Genomic DNA, 26,297 nt, shown 5'->3' with positions numbered 1-26,297 from the left:
ATCGTTTTAAAAATATAATATTGTTAATACTAGCAGCTGTTTATTAAATCTACGTTTTTCATATTTCGAACAAGATAAAAAATATCTTTGGATTAATGAAAAAACGAGATTTATAAATAAATTTTATAGCGTAACTCTGTGGAGAGCCCCCAAATATTTTGCAATCTGTAGTATTACACGCGGAATGGTTTTTCTTATCTGAATATTAATGTACTACTAAAGCTTTGGTAGTACATTTTGCTAAGGTTAATTACAGTTACAATTTTTTGCCATTCAAATATCTTTATTGAAAGCTTTCAAGAAGGCACGTATATATTAAACATCTGGCGCGGACTCACCCTTTCTTATGCAGCGGTTGTAACACATTTAAAAATATTAGTACAAATTTATCTTTTAACATAAAAGAGCTCTATGAAACTTTTCGAGTAATTTGCTTATTTTAAGTTTTGTTTTTTAAGTCAAGTGCTATGGTAAAAATTTTGTATTGTGCGTGTTCATTACACTTGTACCTGTATATATATATCTAATTAACGGTAACTTTTATTTACATCGACGTTTAATATTTTTATGGATCTTCTTTAGCTCTGATCCACAGAAGATACATTTATTCAATTGCTTATTTGTGCCCATTTCCTTGAGATTTTCCCAGAATCGCTTCATTGTTGTTAGAATTTTCGCCATCATAATTCCATTTGAGCGGGATGTACGAAAAATTAACATACAAATGGAAATTCAAATATCACATTTCCTACTAAATGGATTAAACAAAGGATTTCGTCGATTATTGCTCAAAACAGTGTTATTGCGATTATGCTCGGCTGCGAGTCGGGGATTTCTCATTAAAAGTTTGCGCTATTTTTATGTGTGTATTTTTGTACTTTATTCCCAGAAGCGGTTTAAATACAAGTTGATATACCGTGTTTGTTCTCGCTTTGCCTTTCAGTTAACATAATATTAAATTGAGTTTTCTAACTTTTACGTTTCGATTGTGTCTATAAATAAATAAACACGCATTTTTATATTACTTCTGGTGCAATAAAAAAAAATATGACGGGAGTAAAATTACATATCACGAAAAATGTTAAATAGGAGAAACAATTAATACAATTCATGGTACAGTGACATGTTTTCATATTGTTTGAACTGACACGTAATTACGAATCAACGTCACGTACATCTGTTTCTCTAATTATATTCTGTATTCATTTATTTGCACAATACAGCGAAGCTCCGTTAATAATTACTCTAAGGCTGACTTAATAATAAATAAAAAACATATAAACATTTATCATAAAATATAAATAAAAATTGCTAAACGGCCTGGTGGTAAAATTATTTATAAAAAAAATAATACTAAATCGTTTACAATCGTTCCCACGGTAGAAATTCAATTTTATTATGTATTCGTCCATTAAGTTTTTCACAAGAGCAATTTTGTCAACACAGTCTCTATTAATTGTAGCCTATGTTTCCTTACAATAATTATTTCTTGGAAATTTTCTCTAAAAAAATGTTAGATCGAGAATATTTATAGCCTTTTTTTGTTGAAAATTAAATTTGTCTAATGTTTTGTAACCGTTGCATTTTTTATACGGCTGCATAAAAAGAGCGAGTCCGTGCCAGATGCTTTTAATAAAGATATTTTAATGGCAAAAAATTGTACAATTTTCTAAACTATTCTAATCGGCCTTATATACATATATTTTTTATTAATGTCGATAGTAAAAAAATATTTTTATATTATTATATTTTTTTATGTCGATAATAGATGCAATAAATCAGGTTAAAGGTAAAAATAATTACCCTTGGTCAAAATCGAGTGATACTACGAATATGCTTAGGTCATAGACGTAAATCTGCAATTGATGTTACCAGTGGAGGTTTTGCAAAACATTCGATTAAGATATAAACGTGCACAACCCATATACGTGGCTTAAAAAAGAGGGTGTATGGAGTTGTATACTTGCCAAAAAAACGTAAATGACCGTAGAAATGTGCCTAAAACGCATTAAATAGTCCAATCAAATCAAAAGCTGCACTGTTTTAGATTGAAGAAGAGTGTACGTTCGTCCTCAAGGTGGCGAAGTATACGACAAAAAATGTCTCCAGGCAACTATGCGAAATCCAGTGTTCTAGAGGTGCTTCGTATATTCCGGAGTGGAAGGTTTAATAGAAAAGAGGTCATAAATTTAGACTGCAACTTCGTGGTTTTTCGGCGAAAATAGTCAGTAATGATTATTTTAGCAAATTGATCAATGCAATAAATACGATTATAAATTAAAGTAATTATTTTAAAATATAAGGAAGACGTGAATGGGTGTGGAATAGTCCTTTAAGAAAACATCGATTGTACAACTCATTGCATGCAGTATTAAATACTAAAAGGGGTTCAATAAAATAATTTTTCACGTAATTATATTTGACCCCCTATATTTGATAATATACGATTTTAAATTATTATAGTAAAATATTATAATCTAATTTCATACTATTAATAAGCACAGAAAATACATTTCAAGCCTTAATTGGCACATTATTATGAAACGTAATTTTAAATACACACTCATCGTATAGTAATTAACAAAATTAATAACAATACTATCCAGAAACATTTTGAAGCTCGTTAAAACATAACAAAAACCCTCGTAATTAATATTAGACGCGATACGTCAGCCTGATGAATTAACGACGGTGATTTCGCATGATTTAGGCTATGAGGGAGTATTTTAGCCGAAAAGGAAAAAAAGACCGAGAGAATTAAGCACATACGTTTACATATAAATCCGTGCAAACAAAACTTCCCATCGAACAGGAGAATAAAAAAAGAGAAGAATCGGTTTCTCACGACGCAGACGTCCGCTTCTGGCACATGAGGAACGATTTCAGGTTACCCCGGAGGTTCTCCTTCATTGTTCCGAGGTCAGAGATCGTAAACTGAGGACTGACGAGCGCTTATATATATATACGTAATTCAAAAGTCAGTTAGTTTCAGTTCAGTCGATTTCTTTCTCGGCTCGGTTACCGGTCGAGAAAGAAATCGTTTAAACTCTTTTCACGCGATATACTAATTACGTTATACAAAGGTATTGTTATTCTATAGATATGTACTGATATGTGTTTGTTGAATGATTGTAATAATAGTATGTTATTTCCCCCTGTAGAGAAACATATTATTGTCGATTATTTATAATCATATTACATGCTTGGAAATTTATTGTAAAAAGAATAATTATCATATTCTTTGCTATTGATTGTTTTGCAAATAGCCCGTCGTGAAAACTAAAAAAAATGAACTCTACAAGCATCGACGAGTGAAAATGATGTGAGTATGTATAATATATACATAAATGTAGTTATAAGCTATGTGTGACATCAAGAATAAATATTAGATATGTCACATTGTTACTTTTTTAGTGAAATGGATAAAAAAATATTGTGTATTATTCGTTATTAAATATTTATCTTTTCCATTATTTTATGTATTTTGTCGTATGTATTACAATCAATAAAACATCATGAAATAGTATTCTATAATGATTTTACTTGAATTAAAATTGAGGATATGTTTTAATTTAATTATAACTCTGAAAATGAACACTACAATTGAGATAATAACTAATATATTTAACGAAAGTTCAAAACTTTTTTAAATATTATGTTCATAGATGCTCATATTGCTTCAAGAGTCTGCACATATGATGTAAAAATAACATGACATGCTCTTTCATTATTTTCAAACAGAATCAAAGATGAGAATTTTTATCTATATATTTGAAAGCTTCCTATATAGACTCCAATTTGATAGATTAACTATTTTAACTCGCCCGTTTTTAAACTAGTCGTTATTTGCTTATTTGCAGTGAATTTTTTTTTTAATTTATACAAACACCAAAAACTAATCACAATAATTCACAAATAATAAACATAGTTGTGTATTATTTCTTAAGTCAATTCAGGTAATGATTTCCCCCTTCTATGTACTGCTATAACAACTAACAGTCAACGGGCAAAATAATAAAAACAAACAAACACTGTGTAATGGCAGAAATTCCTCATATTTCCGATTTAACATAGTGCAGCTGTGGACTCTCAATGGCTGGCATTCTATGTTTTATCTCTTTTAAATCAATACGAATAATGGTAAATTTAAATTAATTTAATATGATAATATTTTTTTTAGTATAATTAAAATCATATTTTGTACTGATTTCAAGTTTAAATTACTACTCTAACCCTATAGTTATTTATTATTTTTAATATATGTAAAAAAAAAATTACATATATTAAAAAGTTTTTCATCTAAAGTTGTAAAATAATTACAATTTAAAATTTTATTCCGCTAATAAACTACTTTATCAATAGAAACAAACATTATTTGAATCGAATCATTTTTGCTAATTAATTATTAGTGAGTTCTGCAGTTGATAAAACATGAAACAATTCTTTCAGTACTGAGGGTTAAGCGTGGTCGAGCATTTTCGTACAAGAGAATTGTACATTTTCGATTGGTCTATTTTTTTACAATAACTCACTATAATGCTTTTGTTAGAATTAAAAAAAATGACCAATGGTCTTCTTTTGTGTAATTTAAGTATTGCGAAATGCTTTAGGGCCAAATTTTTGTTCAATCATTGTGCAGATAGCTTTTTACTATCGTAAATGATCTACTTTTGTCTCTTTATAAAACACAGATTAAACTTCGTGTTTCATTAAATTGGTACGGCACCAATTTATGCATTTTTTTTTTTAAGTTAATTATTAATAACACCTAACTTTTGTACAAGCTCTATTATTGAAGTTGGTAGTTTCAGCAATAACTTTCGAAAGACAACATTTACAGCTAAATACTTTTAAGCTCTATAAAAGCACTAATAGCCTCGCATCTAATACGTATTTTTGTAATTATCAGAAAGACACCTTGAAAATTAAATTTTTACAAAGGACGGATTGTAGGTGGAGTTCAAGTTTCAACAATAACCATTAAAAATATGCAAAACGGCAATTTGGCTTAGAAAAAAATAATAGAAAACATCCAGAATTCCACGATAGACACACAAACTTAAACATCATTTATCACAGCTAAAGATTTTAAAAAAAAAAGCACCAATAGCCTCCCATCTAATAAGTCTTTTTTAAACTATATTTTGTAATTATCAGACGGTCACCTTAAAAATTAAATTTTCACAATGGACGGATTGGAGGTGGAGGTAAACGCTAACGCGATTGGCCCTGATATAGCTCTTCCCTCTCATTCGTCTAAGCTTCCTCAATGACTCAAACGATGAAACATTGATTTTTACTACTGCGAGGCTTTACGACTCTTCGTTGCTTGACACTGCCACACATCACTGACACGTAGGTATTTTTTATATATATTTTGTTCAAATAAACTGTTATCAAACTCGAAATCTCGAAACCCATCATCATAATTAGAGAAAAATTCACTTTTAATTCGTACTAAATTAAACAAGATCAAACGACATTTTTATTGTTAAATATCAGAAATGAATTAAATATTTATATACTTTAAAATAATAGTTATGTTTTACTTCTAAATTAAAATTATAATTTTATATATATAATAGCAAATGTAAAAGAATGTGATATATTTTCTCATCTAGACATATTTATAGAGTAGTAAAACAGATATACAACACCATTTCCAATCAATAAAACATACATTACTAAATTATCGTGAATTACATTAGCCATTGGATGAAGCATTAGACATTGACAGTCGTAAATGTTGGTTTATCGCTTTTTAATGCGTTTATGGCAAATCCCACACAAGACCAAATTACCACTTATTCTCAAGACTATCAATGTTTTTGATATTATAATAAACAAAACTTTTCCAGTTTTTACTAAATCGTTAAAAATACACATTTATCGATAAACTAATATTTCCCAATAAATATTTTTACTTAACATCAATAATCAATAATTTATTATATATTACCACAACACCGTAGATTATAAATTCACGGATCGAATTGATATACGGGCCGATAAACACGCATGCATACGTATTATTGGTAGTCATTCACACAACATTTTGATCATACCACATTCGTATGGATATTTAACAGTCGATGTGTGTACCTATCCCGTTTTATGGCGTGTAGGTGTTAACGATCAATTTATATTACGTTATATTATCAATTTAGCCAGCGACACGACATCGACATGGTGGCTCGGAAAATTCCGTTCGATTACATCTCGCTGGAGGTTCAAAAGAGAAAACACACACACACATTGTAAATTATGTACTTTTCGAACGAAACCAATAAAAATATGACTACACTTTACGATCGAGCGACGAGGAACAACATTAATGCGTCCGTGTTAACAATTTTAAAATGCGTAATCAAAACGCATGCGAGCAAACGGGTTTATTGAGGTTCTAAGCATTTATCAGGTCGTTAATATCATTAGTATTAAAAATAATCTTTTTAAACTAACATGTAAAAAAATACTATGACCCGCACGATCGATAGACTAAAACCTGAGTTCAAACCCCATATGGATCCTAGTGTTTTTAAATTTATATTGTATTCAATGGGAGGTCATAAATAGTGATTATTATATAATTCATAGGCTTCCTTAGAAAATTATCTTTACTTTTAATTACAACTAAAGATTTACAATAAGTACAAAAAATTAAAAAAAAAAAAGTGATTCTGATTAACTACTCTACATAATCTTAGAGATCGATCAAACCTTCGTATCCTTCGCATGGTTTACATATACGATGTTATGTCAGACACGTCGGAGCATAAATACGTTTCACGTGTGTGTATTCATACATGTGGTACGTGTATTATAGTTGGTGGCCATTAATTTCCCCGGAGCATCGGAGCGCCATTCCGTATCAAAGACACAAATTATTTATGCCCGCTCCGTAAATAAAACCGCTCGGGGAAAATGCAAATTAAAACGTGGAAATGGAAGGGAAAACGCGAAATCTGATAGACTCTGAGCGGATTCGTGTAATTGAACCATACGTGCGCTCTTTATGCTCAGAGTTTTCCCAACCCCTGTGGGCCATATTTATGCAACGCAAGCAATCGAAAAAACCGCATGTGCACGTAAACGCAATTTTGCACGGAAAAAATAGGGGAGATTAGAAGTTGATATATGTACATCATTAGTTCGCAGATTTTGAAATCACTTGTGTGCTGTTTTGATTTTACTATCCTAACAAATCCACTAAGTGCATTCTGATTGATATATAAAGGTGAGGATTTTTTTTTAAATAGTTTAATTTATTTTTCTTCGATTGCGAAAGTGAATAATTATTCCTGTTGTTGTGAGGACTAACGATTGATTAATCAAATAGTATGGTCGACTACACTATTTCGACATTGGCCTACTCAGTGTGCGACGATCTGAGGGCGTATTGTTACGCCGACGCCAACGGACGCGTCCTGAACAGGGGCGATGTTCTTTACGACCCGGCCTTTCTATGATATCGACGCGGACAGGACGTCTTCATTGCTCACTATCATTCAAGTACAAATTCAATTACTATAAACCGTATATGTACTTAACAAGCGTGAAAAGGCGTTCAGTCTGACCTGATAACCAGAGTATATAATACATACATCTAGTGTTAAACTGCTATGTATATGATATACCTCTTTAAGCATTATAGTTACATATAATCATAGCAATAATAAAAAGTCATATAATACACACACCGCATTTCAGAATTATTTTCAGCAGCTTATTTGAGCTATATATTCAAGTGAAGATAGCTGCCAGTTCCTGCGTGACGTCAAGGAGCAATGAATGCTATAGATTACTATAAATTAGAGTAAACTGTTACAATGTGTGTGTTTTAATAACACTTTAAGTCATGTGTTTTTGAATGATATTTACGTTTCAAGTATGCACGCCAGTGTGTTTAATATAACAATATAACTAGAAATGCTGATCGTAAAATCAAGGTAAAAGTTCACCCAATGTCTATAAATGATAAAGATTTTGAGTAAGAGATTGATATTGTTCTTAATGAGACATGGTATTGTTCAGATCAATTATTTACTATATATAAGTAAATACTGTGCTCAAATGATAGAAGATAATCGAATAGAAGCTACTTAAGATAAGGGATTCTATGTAGAGATAATCCGGGTATTAATAGCTTTTGTGCTGTTTCATGTCTAAGGACTTTAATTTTTTACTAAAAAACTTACCGAAAAAAAATCAATGTAAATGTTTGCATAGCTTAAATCTAAAATCGAAGAAATATGAAATAAGCCCAATTACGTTGCCAATGAAAAATGTTTTCAAAGTTATTCTTAAAAAATATATATTTAAAATATTGGGAAGATTTATTAGAATGACTTTTTTTTAATTTAGATAGTTCAGAATCGGATACTAAAATAATTAATGAAGAGGTACTGATGACAATTACATTAATGTGACGTTAAGAAACGAAGAACACACTTTGGTAAAAAAAATAACAAATGTAGTCGACGAAATAAATTTAAGATTTTGCAATCAATCGAAAACGGACTTAAAATACAAATATTTTTTATAAGTCTTTGCTCACAATTAAACCAACATCAACGGAAAGCGAGCGAGTATTCTCAACAGCAGGAATATTCACCACGAATATTATAAATATAATATCTGATTAGAAATTAGAAATAGACTAAAAACTTATTTTACCCAGAAAAAAATAAAAATGAATTCTTATTTTTGTGCTGAATATATAATTAAAATCGCGTTTCTGTGGTTATTATAAATAATAATATAAAAATGCCTTTTATTTTTTTTAAATAAATTAATAGATACTTCGTACATTCAGATTTTGAGAAGGCCTTCGACAAGTTTTGTCATGCGTTATTATTAAAAAAAAAATGTCGGACCTCGGTTGCTCGTATGATTTAATTCGGTTATTCTTAAGTTATTTGAGCGATCGTGGACAGTTTGTAACATATAGCGGCCGAATATCGAAAGAATATTTCACCCCTTTGGGAGTTCAATGATGAATTCGATGAGGAACAATGAACTGTTTTTTTGAACATCGTGACGCATTGGAGTAACCTGTTTTAATTTAATTTAAATATATATGCTTTTTTACACATACAAATATTTATCAAAAAAAATATTTCGCTTTGTCTTTAGCGATGCGAAAACAAATCTCGATTCACGGTAATTCAGGGAATTTAATTTTTTTGCTACATTAAATTGTGGTTTCTTTGAATCAATAAGTTCAATATTTTATTATTTTAATTAGCAAGAAATCGGTAAGTTTACTATGAAAATATATTTATTAATCTATCTTAGATATCCACCAACGCAGGTGTCTTAAACGACATAGCCTCTTTAAATAAACCACTTTTCGCAAGATTTTAATCAAAACATTACATTCTCAGGACACGTATGCGATCTCAGTGCGTGACGTTATTAGATGCCAGTCTTTATTACATCTAACCAATATTCTACATGATTTACGTACATGAATGACTTCAGGCGAGGCGGAGGAAAAATATGCAGGACGTATAAAAATATACGCTCATAAAAAATAATTATCAACGTCGTATGTCACATTTCGTTTAAAATTATCCTACGCGTACTATAAAAATATCGTAAAAACCTAATTATAAACACTCGCATGTAAAATGGTACTAAAATTAAACACGCATTGTTACCTTTTTTTAATCCGAAAGCTCTAAATCCGGGTCAAACAGCTGTTCCGAAACTATATCTGGCGCGCTTAAAAAGCGCTCTGACAATAAAATTGCTACGGGCGATCGTTTTTATACGTGCGGTTTTTTTATTGTTTCAAAGAGCGAGCCTTACATCTGATTAGGCTAAACGATTATACAAATGGTCTTCAGACAAGAATCAGGTATGCGATAATACTCCGGGCCAGGTGATCGATGGAGGTTCGTGGCTCGTTAAGGTAGTCCTGTCGAACGAGAGCCCCTTTGGTTAAAATATTCGTCCTTTTTGCGGTCAGTTAATTGATTAGTCAACTCTCGACCGGTCGACAAATAAGACTGCAAGATGAATTGGCGCGATTTGAAAATTGACCGGAACGATCGCTGGCAAGAATCTCGACCGAATTGTGATTATACGGCAATACATCAATCTTTTTACCATAGCAAAAAATATAAAAAACAAATTTGACCTTTACACTTTGGGTCAGTGTGTGGTCAGAGTAAATCTCAAAGCCTTGTATGTATACATATATTACGGTATTTATTAGTATTTTTTTCAGATGTATAATTAGAGTTTCCTTATAATAATAAATATATTTATTATTTGTATTATATTATTTGATATTTCCAGGCTATCGCCGAAAACATCAATGTATTATATATGACAAGCTCGAGAAACTGGATGGATTGTGTAAGGGAATGTTTTCGAAAACTTGAGACCACAACGTAAGAAAAGGGGATGCAATCGTGATTCTTTATGACCCTACAGACAGCTTGCCGAGAGGGGTGGGGAGATGAGACAAATTCCCGGAGGCCGTTCTCCTTGAGGGGCCCAATATATGTATAAAATACTACCAATATATGTAAATAATACTCATAGCAAGAATATATGTATAAAAACCGACCTCAAACTGAATTAAACTAGTTATTTGAGATGTATGTACTGATGTATTTCAGGTATAAGTTTTTTCAGCCCTTTTTATACACATAATAAATAAAAGGAGCGGAACATTGCCTTCAAAAGTTCCCACATTCTAGGTAGTACTTTCACATTATTATTTAACCCTTTGGACGCGTTAATCAAAAATAAATATAATTTTTTTTTTTTAAATTCAAATTTTACTTTGGTTTTGTGTTTAAATGTTCTGATTTTTTAATTTTTATTTATTTAAAATGATATTTTATGTTTATTCACAAAAAATTTTATTTTCTTAAAAACATTTTTTTTACTGATTTTTGCGTAAAGAGATAAAAAAATCAATTGAGCGACTGTAGTCGACTATCGCGTCCAAAGGGTTGGGACAGATTGTAGTTTTTTGACAAATGCAAATGCAAATGCAAATTATGGTTGATTTTATTGCTTTTTGAACGTTCAAAAAATATTAGAAATGAGAAAATATTCAATGAATGTGAATTAGTAGCAGTAAATTTAGGTATTTGATCTGAAAATTCAATCGAATACCTAAGAAAGAAGCAAAGAAATAACGAAAAATCAACAACAGCACCAGCTAAATTATATAAATTTAATGTTTTTATAGATTGTATTATCTGTAATTTGACAACTGGATTTAATACAGCAAAATAAATTAATACATTCAGTTCCATGTCTTAAAAGAAAATCTAGAAAAAACGGTCTCGAATCCAACACGAAAATATTTTTTAAAATATGTCATTTCAGTAAAATCATATCAGAATACATTTTCACTAGTAGATATATATTTTTACAACTGAAAATATAAATTATCTGGCATGTGCAAGTAAAATTATATGGTTTCAAATTTTCTATATGTAGTAATATATGTATATATTTACATACTTATCATTATTTTTTAATGTTTAAAAAAAAGGGGGTGTGAATTCGCAGCCAGTAAGACGCAGATGGAAAGTAGTGAGAATTTTATTGGATTATATTAAATATGTATATTGCGGCTTTAAATTAAATCTAAATTTAATTTAAACACATTTTGAAACTTTGCTCTAAAATTTTTGCTGCTATTGCGGCCCTCAACCCAATATTTAACAGATAGAATGCGCTTACTACAAAAAATAAAATCAAAAATTAATTAGACCCATTTTAACATATGCTTGCTAAGTGAGGAGTAACAACCATACTACTATTTTTTTCATAGTGCGAGTTATCCAAAATAAAGTTATAAAAATAATATATTATTGTAATACAGATTTACATAATAGCTTACATATACCAAAAATCAAATAAAAAAACGCGAAAATTTTTTTTAGAGTTATAACAATTTATTTATAGCGTTTAAAAATATTATATATAAAATCACTCATCCTGTATCGTAAATAAGCAAACATTATTGAGATTCAGATTGAAATGTTAATGCATAAAATATTCATCCCCAGTGGAGAGCGTTAATACTATAATCTAATAATAAATCATGAATAATAGAAGGAATCGACTGGTCCTTGTCTTATATGAAGCGTCATAAATAATGCTAATAGTATCATTATGAGATTAACTTTTACTCAGATACGCGTATAGCAGTTTCGCTCGTTTATGGCCTTATTCGTGTTTGTTTACGAGCTTTAATATAATCATCTGTATGGGTTAAAAGCCCGTTTTGCATATTACACGTACATATAACAAAATACAATGTTAAATGAGTATACTTTCTACCTTAACAATGCTGTTAAATATGTTTTTTATATTTATATTACATTTTTAATTATTGATGTTAGTGTTGAACGGAAGATTTACAAAAACTGAAATTTTTTGTATGTTACAACATGACAGGCGTTAGATTAATAGGTTAGAACCGGGTAAACACAATCAACAACCACGAAGTAAGTAGTGAGAGAACAGATTAAAATAAAAAAAAGTTTTTTAATCAGTGAATTTCGTACAACTTTACTTCAATTATTATTAACAATATTTATCCGTGAGATTATGAAAATCTAATATGTGAAGTGTTATAATTACATAAAAATCACTAATTCTGATCTCCCAAACACGATAGAAAATGAAAAACAGTTGGGCTTATATGGATTCGAAACCAGGACTTTTGTGTATTAGACACCGATTTATACATAGTGTACTCTCAATATTTTTTTTTATTAATTTCAGATTTTAAAGTTATCTGAAAACCATATTACAGGCATATATTACGGTGTGTATCTGGAATTCTGGTTATTAGAAAAGCAAAAAAACCTTGATCATTTAAAGGGATTGAAAAAAAGATCCTCCTGTTGATTATTGTATTCAAAAAAGGGTATTGATGGATAGAGAATTTCGAAAACTGGTTTAAAACCAAACAGGTTGCTGATGTGAGATGTTTTAAAGTAAAGGATTGCTACAGAAAGCATTATTGTTAATATATAATAAAATGCTTCTTCTCATCCGAATAAAAGCATATTGACACGAAAATTATTCAAGATTTATTTCAGTATTGCATCAGACTCTGGGTGTTTTCATGTAACACATTAACCCTTTGGACGCGATAGTCGACTACAGACGCTCAATTGATTTTTTTATCTCTTTACGCAAAAATCAGTAAAAATAATGTTCTTAAGAAAAAAATTTTTTTTGTGAATAAACGTAAAATATCATTTTAAATAAATAAAAATTAAAAAATTAGAACATTTTAACACAGAACTAAAGTAAAATTTCAATTTAAAAAAAAAAAAATATATTTTTTTTTTATTAACGCGTCCAAAGGATTAATCAAATTATCGTTATAATTCATTAATCAAATTATATGTAATTATCATTATATACGTATTGACTATAAATACTAAATAATTAAAATAATAAATAGAACTATAGGATCATACAGTCGTATTATTCACGGAGCATCGAGTAAACGAGTATCACAGATGTTCTTAATAAATATTTTAATATTGTAAATATTTTATACATATTTTAAAAGCAAATAGAAATTGATAGTTCGGATTATCATTAGCCTGGATAATCGAGAGTATATTGTACTAGTTACTAATGCGCAAGATTATTACATATCCAAAGACATTAAAGTTTTAATCGCGTAAAAACTAGTTTTAAGTTTATATCGTAGAAGTTTTAATTACATATTCACGAACAACAGTCGTGTGTCTCATTCATAGTGCAATTCGATAGATAGGTGGATGCTGTTTATGACTCAGAATTAATTAAGAGCCACGGCGAACTATCTCGTCGGCCTTGGTCGAATGTGCGATTACTGAGTGGAATTGAGAGATCTGGGTTGATAGCTTTTGATTGATGTCTTCAAAGTAGTCTCGGTCTGGCGTGTGCTGATTTTTTCATCTCTATCCAATCCAGTGCGCGTATTATATGACCTCGGTGAGCTGTTTGCTGCTCCACATGCACGACCGGGATTCATTTTAACGTCAATATTTGCAATGGAGTTAAGAGCTTTTTGAAATCAAATATTACATGTGTGTTTACAATGGATGTACACAAGAGGACAGGGTGGGTGGGTGCAGAACGGTGGTTGAAATAACACCACAAACAGATGTTACAGAAATTTTCATTAGTTATTTAAAACAACCCTAAATTTAATAAGGTTGTCACAGTAAAAATAAAATCGATCTTTGCTTGAAATTTGGTTCGCAATTTAGTATCGATTTAATATTTATGTAGTAGAATTAATTTAACGTCTTACAACTAAATAACCATTGAAATACAGGTAGTCGTAGAATATATATATATAAAAAATACGTGTAATAATTTTAGAATGTCTTATTCGCCTTGAATGCAACATTTTATGATACGGCGCAAACACAAATCTTTCGAAAAAATCAACTTTGGCATTAAAAATTGGTCTCGATCACCATACAATGCAAGGTCACGCACATTCGAAAAATAAAACGAAAACGACGAGTCAAGACAGAGAACGCGCAAAACGGTATTTTAATTGTGCCAAGGTCCGTTAGCAGGGACGTACGATATGTCCGTATATATTTTCGTACACCTCTCAGGTATTTCGAATATCTTAAAAGATACTTCTAGATAGATACCAGCAGAAGTATGCACATATCAATCTAAAGACTGAAGGAAAAGGTCGCTTCATTATTGGAATTAAAAATTTGTATGAAGGGCTGCTCTTGGGTTTACAACTTTTTAAAGTCTCTCTTCGTGCGTTTAACTCAATAGTGTCGCGAAAAAAATCTCCTGGATGAAAATTCTAATTCCGTCTGAGCCGTAGATTTTCCGCGGGCTATACGGGGAAAACTGTCGAGGTGGGGATGGGCCATGCGGAATAACCAGTTTTGCGGCCGACGTGGCAAAATAATGGGCCCAACAAGCGTATTAATTAAAACTTTACAATTATAATCGGCAAAGGGGTGGTTGAGACCGTTACGGCAACGGTACGGCGGTTTTGCGACCCGTGAAAACACATTTAAACTAATTGAAAACAGTCGCACACACCAAAAACCGACTTTCGTCGCATGTGTACGCGATAAAAACGGCGACCGTACACTTTCATTGCCGAATGATCGTTTATAAAGATTTCTGGAATGGGTCTTGGTACTACTCCTTAACTGTAATGGGTGTTCTAGTAGGTTTTATTATACTAATAAAATATTTATTAGACGAATAAATACTTCCTGTTTTCCTTAGAAAGGGACATAATATATGCATATAGTTTTTTCTTCTCCTAAATCATCGTTTCCTACGTTATACGTTAAGGTATGCGTGAAATAGATGGAAAAAGATTTAAATGGGTACGAATGTGTTAATGTGTACAAACTATAAGCTACTTTTTAGAAGATTATTATTTTAAAATGTATTATTTACTTATTCAAACGACACATTTGAGTGGATAATAAAGCAGTGTTTTGTGGGAGACGATTTATTTGGCCATAAGCTAGGCAACACTGGCAACACTGAAATGGTGGCGTAGAGAGTAAGGTATTTCTCTCAACCATTTTTTTTTTAGAATAAACATAAGATATCATTTTAAATAAATAAAAATGAAAAAATCAGAACATTTAAACACAATATCAAGGTAAAATTTGCATTTTTCAAAAAAAAAAAAAAAAAACAATTAAATATTATTTTTGATTAACGCGTCAAAGGGTTAACTAACGTAACTACACGCATAAAGCATTGTAAAGGCCCGGTTTACTTGCTTGTCCAGGGGTCTGAATGCTTCAAATTATCACTTCTAGATACTTTTATTTTACGACTAATAGTCTTTTGAAATTCAAGTATCTTTTACATAAAAAAATAATAAGATAATAATTAATTGAACTGGTAAATTACCAAATAAAAAGATAATAGCAAAAATGGAAGGAAAACTCAATTTCCACAGGACTCCCTCCTACGTGGAGGTGTCCCCCCGATTCACCCCTAGCCGTTTCGGCTCGGTTTCTGCATACAAAAGCGATATTCCGATTTGGCTTAATTGCGATTTCTGAAAACCGGAAGGGCCGACGACATCGATCACCGATTATAAAACGAATAAATTCAATTAATCAAAGCGCGGGGGAGCTGATGTAAATTCGAATCGCAGCTAACCGGGAGAACCTTTTACCGGGATAATCGCATTACCAGGCAGTTGACAAAAGATTTCGTTACGGTGCAAAGGGCATCGACAATGGCTCGCGTCCCTTGTCGCGCGTTTGCCTTTGTTCTGGCAGCCGACTTCTGTGGGCTGACGTCCGAATCGTGGACGAGAAGCACACACCAGGAGAACGACCAAAAACCCTTTCAACATATTATATGTACTATTCAATCTATTGCGTGAGTTGGAAAATGGTCAATATTAAATTTGTATGAATATTTTTATATGTTTTACAGCGATTGCATATTTTTATACCACTGCATAGGAAAGGATGTGTCCGTGCAAGAAGTTTTTGAGTCATTTTACTGTGACCAGGAAGTGATTAATACGCTATAATTGCACATTGATATATTAAATGTCAGCTACGAGGAGCTGAAACAGTTCCAATCATTTAATTTTATTATTTTATGATTTTTTTTATTTCTAACTATATATTATTTTTATATTTTTGTTGTGTGTATTGTGCTAATGTAATGAATTAATTATTTTTGCACATCGTGGCGCACTGGGGTAGCCTGATAAATTAAATTTAAATAAAAAAATATTGGGGTTTATATTTTAAAATATCAGATACCTCAACACACGTTTTAGAATCCCGATATAATAAAATATTATTTGTATATATTAAAGAGAGTTGATCTTAAGAGCATACTGTAGAAATGTTTATGATTTTAAACATTTTCCAGACTGTTTCGAAACCACTATTAAATTCTCATTAAGACTCTGTAGGGATAGATATTTTGATAGAGAGCTTTCTAAAATGACATCGATTTGTTGTTTCGTTTCGTTTTTTTAATGGTAGTATATTTATATGTTAATTTAATTTAATAATATATAGTATACTACATAAAGTATTGTATTATGATGATAGGTTTTTATTATGTAGAATGCGCATTGGCATCAAGCTGTTTTACGAAATAAATCAAGATCTATATGTTCCATGTTTTTGAAGAAATACTTGTTTTCTGTATTGTATAATAAAGTGCATTTGATCATTAATTTTAATAAGTTGGTCTTTAGATGTCTTCAATAGCATACAATGCACAAATAAGTATCTATAACGCCTAGAATTACAATACAGTTAACGACCGCCGTAAAATTAGCGTTCAATCGATCGTTATTCAAGAACGTGTATAAGGTGAATTTATGATCAGACAAGCGACCAACGTTTAGAGAGCACAAGGTGGCAGTGAACTTGCTCGTTCTCTTTCAGTACAGAGAAATCTATCCGTATCTATCTCTTGGTATAAATGCCCGTAGTGCCTATGTATGAAGTAATTATTACCCGCCAGCACGTTCGTGTGTATTTTCGAGTTCGAACACATAATTTGGGATGCAGACCGGTTAAATGTTGAGAAACGGTCGTGACGCAACGTAACTTTTTATATGTTCTTTAAAAGAAAAAACATGCACACATATCTAAAAGAGAGAGGAAGTACAGATTAAAATGTATGTACTTTTGAAACAGAGAGAGAGAGGCGAATGGCGTGCATTCGATACGTCGTGCAAATTATACACGATTGATTTTTTTTACAATGGAGTTCCACGTTGAATTGTGGGCATATTAATTCGTTACAATGAAATGCATAATGGATTTAGATTAATTTACAATGCCAGATTTTTTATGCGTGACCTATTCATACAACGATTAATTCTCGTTTTATGTTCAATCATGCCAAACCTGAATTATTGTACATGGTATATAATTTATATTATTTTTTATCATATAAGTGAATCAGGAACCAAATACAGATAGAAATTGTAAATATTCCTAACATAACAATGTTGAACTCTGGATCCGCCGGGGTGGGATGCGACACGGCAGCGACACGCCGCACATGTGCTGTGTGCCAGAAAAGTGTAATTTATAAAATACTGGTTTAACAATTGTTGTATCTAAGTACACAATATGAAAGGGGACTAATCGTTATCAAGTCACGATTGAAGCTTTTGCATTTTCTTACAAAAATCCTTGCCCTCTACGTGGAAAATATGCAAATTCACCCCTCATGAAGGGGAGTGTGCACGATTCGCACATAACCGAGCAGACACAGAGCAGTTTCTGAAGTTTTCGACTGGCGATTATCAAAAAGCGGTATCGTCCCCCGCCCGCTTTATACGCGCGCTCCATATTTAGACCAGCCGACGCAATTTACCCAAATTTATACACGCGGTAACGAGCTCTCGGCTTACGCTTCTTTGTTAATAAATTCTCGAGAGGTCGGCGACGACGACGGGCGCAACATCAAAATTCGACCATAATTTGAATAAAGCGATAAAACGACGATACCGAACAAAAGGCTAAATAATAACCGAGATTTGCATACGACGGAGATGGATGTACTCTGGGTAGTTCCGCATCTTTGCGTGTTTTCAAACATTACATAAGACTTCTCTTCTAAAAATAATTTCTATTAAAATTAACAAAATCAATTATTTGTACATTTACCTTTAAAAGGTGTATTTACTGTGACTAAGCCGTTAATCGTGCGAAGACCGCAAGCTAAAAAAATATTGACTGACAAATATAGTTTTGGGATATTTATACACTAGCAAATTGATATGTATTTTTAGAAATTTACAATAAAAATTACAAGGGAGTATTTATAGACATGTTAGAAAACATAATAAATGCAATGTTGATGACAATAATTTAATCTGGCAGAAACTACAATTAATATAAGTGTGATAAAAAGATAGCTATTAAAGTTGATTACATGAACATAATATTTGCATATAAGAAGTTGATTGTCCTATGAAAAATAAATAAAATGCAAATAGCTTGAATTTTTATATTTTAAGGGCTAATATCATATATGCTTTCGACCATCGTGGCGCATTGGGGTAACCTGTTAGGCCACGATGGTCTTAATTTAATCGAAAAAATAAAATAAAAATAAAATAAAATAAGCTTGAATTGCGTCTCAATCGGTACCCCACAAATATATGTATACCTAATATGTTATTTTAAGTTTTTTTTTAAAAAAAAATCATACCGTTGCTTAAAACTTCATCAAAAGCTGTCACTATACTAAAATTTAGATAGATATAAATTGGCATTTGTTAGGAAAAACTGAAGCAAAGTTAAAAATGTCACAAAACACACAATTTAAAGATTACTAGGACATTTGGCCGCGTAGTGCAAAAGCTTTATATTCCTAACTCAACAATTGTGTTGTTCTTAAATGTGACATTGAATTTGGTAGAGCAAAGAATTTAATAGTGAAGTAGAGTGAAGCCGCATGAATTTATTCGATGACGAGTTTTTATGACCCAAAGAAAATTTTGTCATGGTTCAATGTGTTTCATAACATAATATAATATAGAAAAATATTATCTGGACTCCAAGTTAAAATTTAATAAGCACATGTTTGAATTTCGCTCTAAATGGCTTACTGCAATTGCGGCCGCCAAACCGATATTTAACAAAAAGAGCGCGCTTACTACGAAAAAATCTTGATATATTATACACATAAACAATTAAATCGACCCATTTTATCATATGCCTGCCCGGTGTGAGTAACATCAGTAATACTATTTTTTTCTAAATTACAATTTCTCTTTCTCTATCGCCTAAATTATAAATTTTTTTCCTAAAATTATATCCAAAAACGTTTTATTTTATATTCTTATTTATTAGTATGTTTGTAAAATTATTTATATTATTCAAATAAACATATTTAAAAAATGTCGTGACAATAAGTTTATCAATAAACCTGGAAGCTGGAGTTTCCAAGAGTTTAAATAGAAGGCCTCAAAAACCCCCTTGAAATCTTTAGCAACACATTTGAATCTGGAAGCTGAAAAGTGTCACCGATCCTCAAAACTTTTACAACCACAGAATTCGTCGACATAATATAAAATTAATGGTTTTGGTGAGTTGAATGAGACTCGTAAATGTAGCAATCTATGATTTTAAATGTTTTTGACAACATATACTGCCATTTTAGTTTTCTTTTTTTTTGCCAAGAATAGATGTTGAATTGTCAAAAATATATAATACAATACATTCTTTCAGTAAATGATATATTTGATCCCCATATAAAAGTGCAATGGAGATGTTCTTCATCTACTAGTTAAATATCTTTGAAAGAGAACGCGAAACTTGTGAATATTGTATCATAGTTAGGTTTCGAAAAAAAGGTTTAATGGGCATGCGCGAGCTTTCAGTACCAATATATCAATAGTAACTAACTGGAGCGATGACACATATTCAGCTATAAAAACATTCGTTTGAAAAGTTGTTACGTCATGACACATTTCATGTTCCTGTAAATAAGTAATATTACAATCACAAATATTTGAGATGAGAAGGGAGAAGATAACTTTAAATTATATTGATAAACCCAAACGAGATTAGTTACACCGTTTTTCAATCCTAAACACGCAAAGAATCGCACGATAAAGCACACAGCAGTTTGAATGTATTATGCACGTACCTTAACCAGTTTCATGGTCTCGCTTTAATTGCATTCGTTTAAGAGGAGTTCTTTGCATACCGCCAACGGCGCGAGAGAAAATTTCATTAGGCGAATGGGCCACTCTTTCCCCGCTGCCTAATGGCTGGATGCAAATGAGTCGTCTGAGCCGAATATTTGGGTCAACACGCGGAATGCGACGACCCCAGCTTTAAACTAAACCAACCGAACGGAGGGGGCCTTTAAAAAGATATACTAGTACATAACACTAAATATGTACGAGAAGCAGGGGGGACCGGAGCGTTTTTGGTTTCGTTCGATTCACGCCGGTAATATGGTAATATGGTGTGGCTCGACTTGGGCAGACTCTTCGTCTGGTGAACGCATTAATATTCAAGCGGATCGCTTCATCAGATACGACAACAATGGGACGAGTACAACACGGGCTGGGGAATAGTGTCACGGTTGTCCAATTTAACGCCGAACCAGGTCAAATAATGAAATAATGCGGATCAACCGAGGAAATTTTAGTAGTATCAACAAAACTCGATAATTCAGATTTCTTGAAAATATATTTTAAAACCAGATAATAAATAAAAATGGAATATAATTTTCAACCATTTGGTTATCTATATAAAACAAATTACTCTCATTTGTAACGTTGTTACAAATCCAGGAAATCCATTTCTCCGCATCTCGAACGCCGCGCCGAGGCAAATCTGTAAATTACCCCCGTTTAACTCATTATGCAAAAACCGGTTAAGCGGCAACCTAAACGGGAGGAGATTTGTTTAGACTTATCGCCCATTGTGATGCTAATTTAACTGTTGATACCCCGTTGATTTACAAAGAGTCGCACTCCTTTAAACACCAAACTGGCGAGAGACCACTCAATAAAATAGCGACATGTTTCGAATTTGTTTAGAAGTTTAGATTTGTGATATCTGGATCGCCTTGGAGCGCTGCCAAACAACGTCACAAAGGATTGGGTAACATTTAATATTGATACTTTTTTAGATAGAGCGGGAAGTGCAACGACCCTCGAGAGGTCTGGTGTTGATACAATACACAATTAATTTCAGTAGATCATACCTTAGGATCAAAGTTAAAGGCGCATTCCGGCCTTACTGGGCAGTCCAGGCCACACTTGCAAGTGCCCGCCGCCTGAAGGTACTCCCGAACTTGATCCAATGAACACAGAGGTACGCCACTCGGACTGAAACAATAAAAACACATTGTAAATACAAAAAAATATATAATAATTTAAACAAACATTCAGTTTTTTGCACCAGAACACGCTCGTGCGTTGTGATTTCGCACACTATTTCGACAGATATTTGCGATATTAATCTTGAAGAATGTATGTTAATAAATCTAGAACCATCAAATAACTAGGGAGAATATTCTAACCGAGATAGTAACAGATATTCTGACAAAATACGTGAAAATCGATATTAAGAGCATCTTGAAAAAACTGCAGATTGCTAATTAATGATCACTAGATTATCACAACAGCAGATTTTGATTTTGAGAGTTCAGAAAATGGATTTAAATAGTATTTTTCGGTTCAGATTCTTAATACTATATTTTAATACGGCAGTAGTAAGAATTTATATTATTTGGTCGGAATTTAAATTGGACTGGTCAGAATTTATATTAAATGGTAAGAATAATTTTTAGTTGGCAATAGTGTTAAAGCTGTAACGATGAAGATTAGTACAACTGGTCGACCTGTCATTCACATGTCGGCAGTTCATCATCATTAGTGTTTAAGGGCCAACTTGTTTGGTTAAGCTTGCAACATTGTCAGATGTCAACACAATAACTCAAGCGTGCTCTCTGTCGCCACTCGCTCTGTCGTTATTCTCGCTTCGTTCGTCACTCTGAATACTTTTGCGACCTAAATACAATTGAATAGATTCGTTAAGAATCATTAATAGGGTGTTCAATGTTCTGACCAACGCTCGCTCGCACCTAACCTGTCCAACACTTTTAGTGCGAGCGAGATATTTAATAAAATATTTCTAAAATGAATAATTTATAAATGATATAATATTTTTTAATTCACATGATCGTCCCATATTTTTATTCTGACCGTATGCTATTTTTATTCTAACCATTTAATATTTATTCTGACCCTGAATAATATAATTATGACCATTCATTATTTTAATTCTGATCTTCCCTTATTTTTATTCTGACCCTGAACTATTATTTTTATTCTTACCCAAAGTTGATATCATGTCTGACAATTTAATTTGTTGCCAAAAAATACTACCTGAATTTTTGAACGATATTTTTAGAGTGAAATATTAATCTAGAAATTTCAAAATATGTACTCCAATAACAAAAGATACGGTGTTCATATCAGATAATCTTGAAGGGTTGCAAATGCTTATAATCAAAATAGCAGAAGTCAGTATATATTTTATATATACAGGCTTCTACCTACGCCCTATTAATTAAACGCTAAAGACGTAATTCGTAATTAAAGTGTAGACGTAATTCTAAAAGAGTGCAACAAAATTCATTCATTTGGGATACATTTAAGACTGGGACCGCACACCAGAGATAAAATGTCAGATCGAGAAAGCTAGGACAACAATCACACGAATGAAAAAGATACTTCACGGACAATAATTCTGTCCTATACGAAGCGGAAGTGTGGATCAAGTATCTGGAGGCCTTAAAATTGTAGATTTACAGACGCATGCTATGTATCAGTTGGATGGACAAAGTAAAACATGTGGAAGTGATGTCGTAAATGAAGCAAGATAAAGAATTAGTTCAGAAAAAATACTTTCCTCTCGCGTTTTTTTAAATATGTCATAAAATATTCGAGAACGAAAAAAACTGAGTTTCGTGTGAGCGCATACGATCGCATTTAACACTGAAGCACAAAAGAATCCGGAAACGATCGGACCATGAACATATACTAAGCCTCTCCCTCTCCCGGCTCTCTTTTGTATGTAGATCGATTGCAATATAAATGAAGTGTGGAACATAAAAAATGGGAAAACAAAAAGAGCTTAAAAGCGTTGAGCAGTGCAGTCCATTCAAGTGGTGTGCCAACGTAACGTGTGTATGTTCTTTCTGGTGGTTTTACCACTCTGTCGGACATTGTATTGTGCGTGGCGCATTATGTGCACACGGCTCGTAAAATGCATCATGACGGACCAACCGAGTGTGGATAAGCGTTGAAAGATTGCAGGTAAATCAAATATTTAGTATTTTCAACTCGTAAACGTAGTGCAAATTATGTTTAAATATATACTATATATTAACTAGTACTTGTCTGAATTGTTATATAAATAATGGTTTACCACAGGGCTGTCAACCAACTGTAAATCAAAAACCAGGTCTAGAATAAAAAAATGCAATATTTGTAAATTGTAAAAAACATTTAATGGCAAAGTGGACAACATGAGCCGTGGTTTATCACATATTCAGAAAAGTAGAAATGGTTAGCTTGTAAAGTGCGATATATCTTTATAATAAGCATTTTTTTAAATTAGGAACGGTTTTATAGCTTAATCGATTAAAGTTTATTATTACAGAACGGAAGGTAGATCCGATCTTGCAACTCACTGAGGTTAAAAAGTCTGGTTATTTTTAATCTAAATTAAATCTACACCGTTCAACGAATCGTTAAACCGACACAATGGTGTTGGGCTGTTAGTGAATTGGTAAGAAATTTCACATAGCTAGGCAGTGCATTAAAAGAAAACGCTTATAAAGAGCATTTTTAACGCTAGACAAAAATTAACCACCTATATAGTTTATGTACAATAGAATTTTAGTAACAACTGTATCACACGAATACGTAATATAGTTAGCTATAAACCATCTGTTATTCTAATCTAATTATTTTTAATGGGAATAAAATTGATGACTGTCGACTCGACTAGTATAAGCGTTCTCCAGTTTCTTAACCCTTTGAGTGGTATCGCCGTACATGTACGGCGGTCACTCATTCACTGTTTTGAGGTACCCCAAATAGCTATATATTTACATATATAATTAATAAATAAAAAACATTATATTTATAAAAAAAAAATTTTATTTGATTTAAAGTAAATGATTTGTATAGAAAATAACACCAATAAATTAAAGAGTACTATAATGAAAATCACAAAAAACATGTTATATTAATTTTATAAAAAAATATTGTGAATCAATATAAAAAAAATCCACAAAAAAAAATAGGTAAAATAAATTAACAAAATTTAACATTAGAAAAATGTTAAAATTAATTATTAAAACACACTAATATAAAAAAAGTAGTAAAATAAATCAATGCGTTGAGAAACAATATTTTTTTAAATAATTAACTATAAATGCAATATAAATAATAATAAATAAATAACAACAAAAATAATTATGGAAAAATACATAAATGTATCTCACTACTCAAAGGGTTAAATCTGAAGAAATGAACGGCTTTAACTCTTTAAGTAGTGACTCAATTTAAACACATTTGTCAATTTGTTAGTATAGTGTTATTTATTTATTATTGCATTTATAGTAAATTATAGAAAAAAAACAGTGTTTCTCAACGTATTATTTCTTTGATTTATTTTACTACTTTTCTGCATTAGCTCGTTTTAATAATTTATTTTAAACACTTTTTTAATATTAAATTTCGATAATTTATTTTATTATATATATATATATATATTTTTCGGCTTCCATGGAATTTTTTTATATCAATATTTTTTTATAAAATTAATATAATATATTTTTATTGTGTTCATTTACGTACTCTTTAATTTATTGGTATTATTTTCTATAAAAATCATTTACATTGAATTAAAATTAAATTTTATTTTTATTTAATTTATTATTTATAGTTACATATGTATATAAATATAGAACTATCTGGGTATCTCAAAACAGTGAAAGTTCGACCGCCGTACATGTATGACGATACTGCCCAAATGGTTAAGAAGCCACTAGGAGCAAGGTCAGAGCTATATCGGGGATACTAGAAGATTTCCCATTTGCATTTAATACTAATGGTTGTATGAGGACTCACATTGCCATGCAACAGAAATACGACTTCAGATCGCAACCAGAATTGTCGACTCGCCAAATCTCCATTCGGTGCTTATATTCGATACTTCCTCGTCCTTATATGTCTCATTTGCTGTCAGACAGGCCTTTTGTATAGGAAAATCACACAATGCAACGCTGTTCTATAATGATACTCATCGAGACACACTGCTATCCACTCAATTTCGCTGCGTCACACTTGAAAAGTGCTGAATAGACTAGTTCTTCAAGACATTTTCTTCAAAGAAAAACGTATAACAAAAAGAGTGGATTTGACTAAATATTTATGACCGCAATTTACCTACTAGCTGAGAGGAATCTATGAGTGCAATTATTGCAAAGAAAATATCGCCTTTCTCTTTGAAGCGACATTATTAATTCTATAGATACAAGTCTACAACTCAGACACGCATTTAATACACCCATCTATATAATTAAATTTACAAAATATAGTAAATTGAGCGGCAGTCGGTTACTTTCTAAACGATCGCTGTAGAGGCAACGATCACGTCCCTCTCTCTCTCTCTCTCTCTACTAGGTACACGCTCTTTTTTTAATGACATTTTACATTCACGATTTCTCTGATTTATTACGCGGGGGGCATTTCGAAGGAGACATGACATGCC

At 31.6% G+C, this 26,297-nt stretch overlaps 1 protein-coding gene across 5 annotated transcripts in view; it reads right to left on the bottom strand.

Moving 5' to 3' along the window:
- Positions 1 to 26,297, bottom strand: part of LOC148236582 (uncharacterized) — a 188,960-nt gene that overhangs the window by 122,238 nt on the left and 40,425 nt on the right. For all 5 annotated transcript variants that reach the window (XM_088182103.1, XM_088182106.1, XM_088182104.1 and 2 more), the window contains exon 3: positions 21,712 to 21,835. In XM_088182103.1, the coding sequence (XP_088038229.1) occupies positions 21,712 to 21,835 (124 nt within the window). The remainder of the gene's footprint in view (positions 1 to 21,711; positions 21,836 to 26,297) is intronic.

The sequence above is a fragment of the Plectrocnemia conspersa genome, unplaced genomic scaffold (assembly GCF_051122295.1).
Source record: "Plectrocnemia conspersa isolate PC_06_02 unplaced genomic scaffold, ASM5112229v1 ptg000003l, whole genome shotgun sequence".
NCBI lineage: Eukaryota > Metazoa > Arthropoda > Insecta > Trichoptera > Polycentropodidae > Plectrocnemia > Plectrocnemia conspersa.
This window is presented reverse-complemented; position numbering and strand designations above follow the sequence as displayed.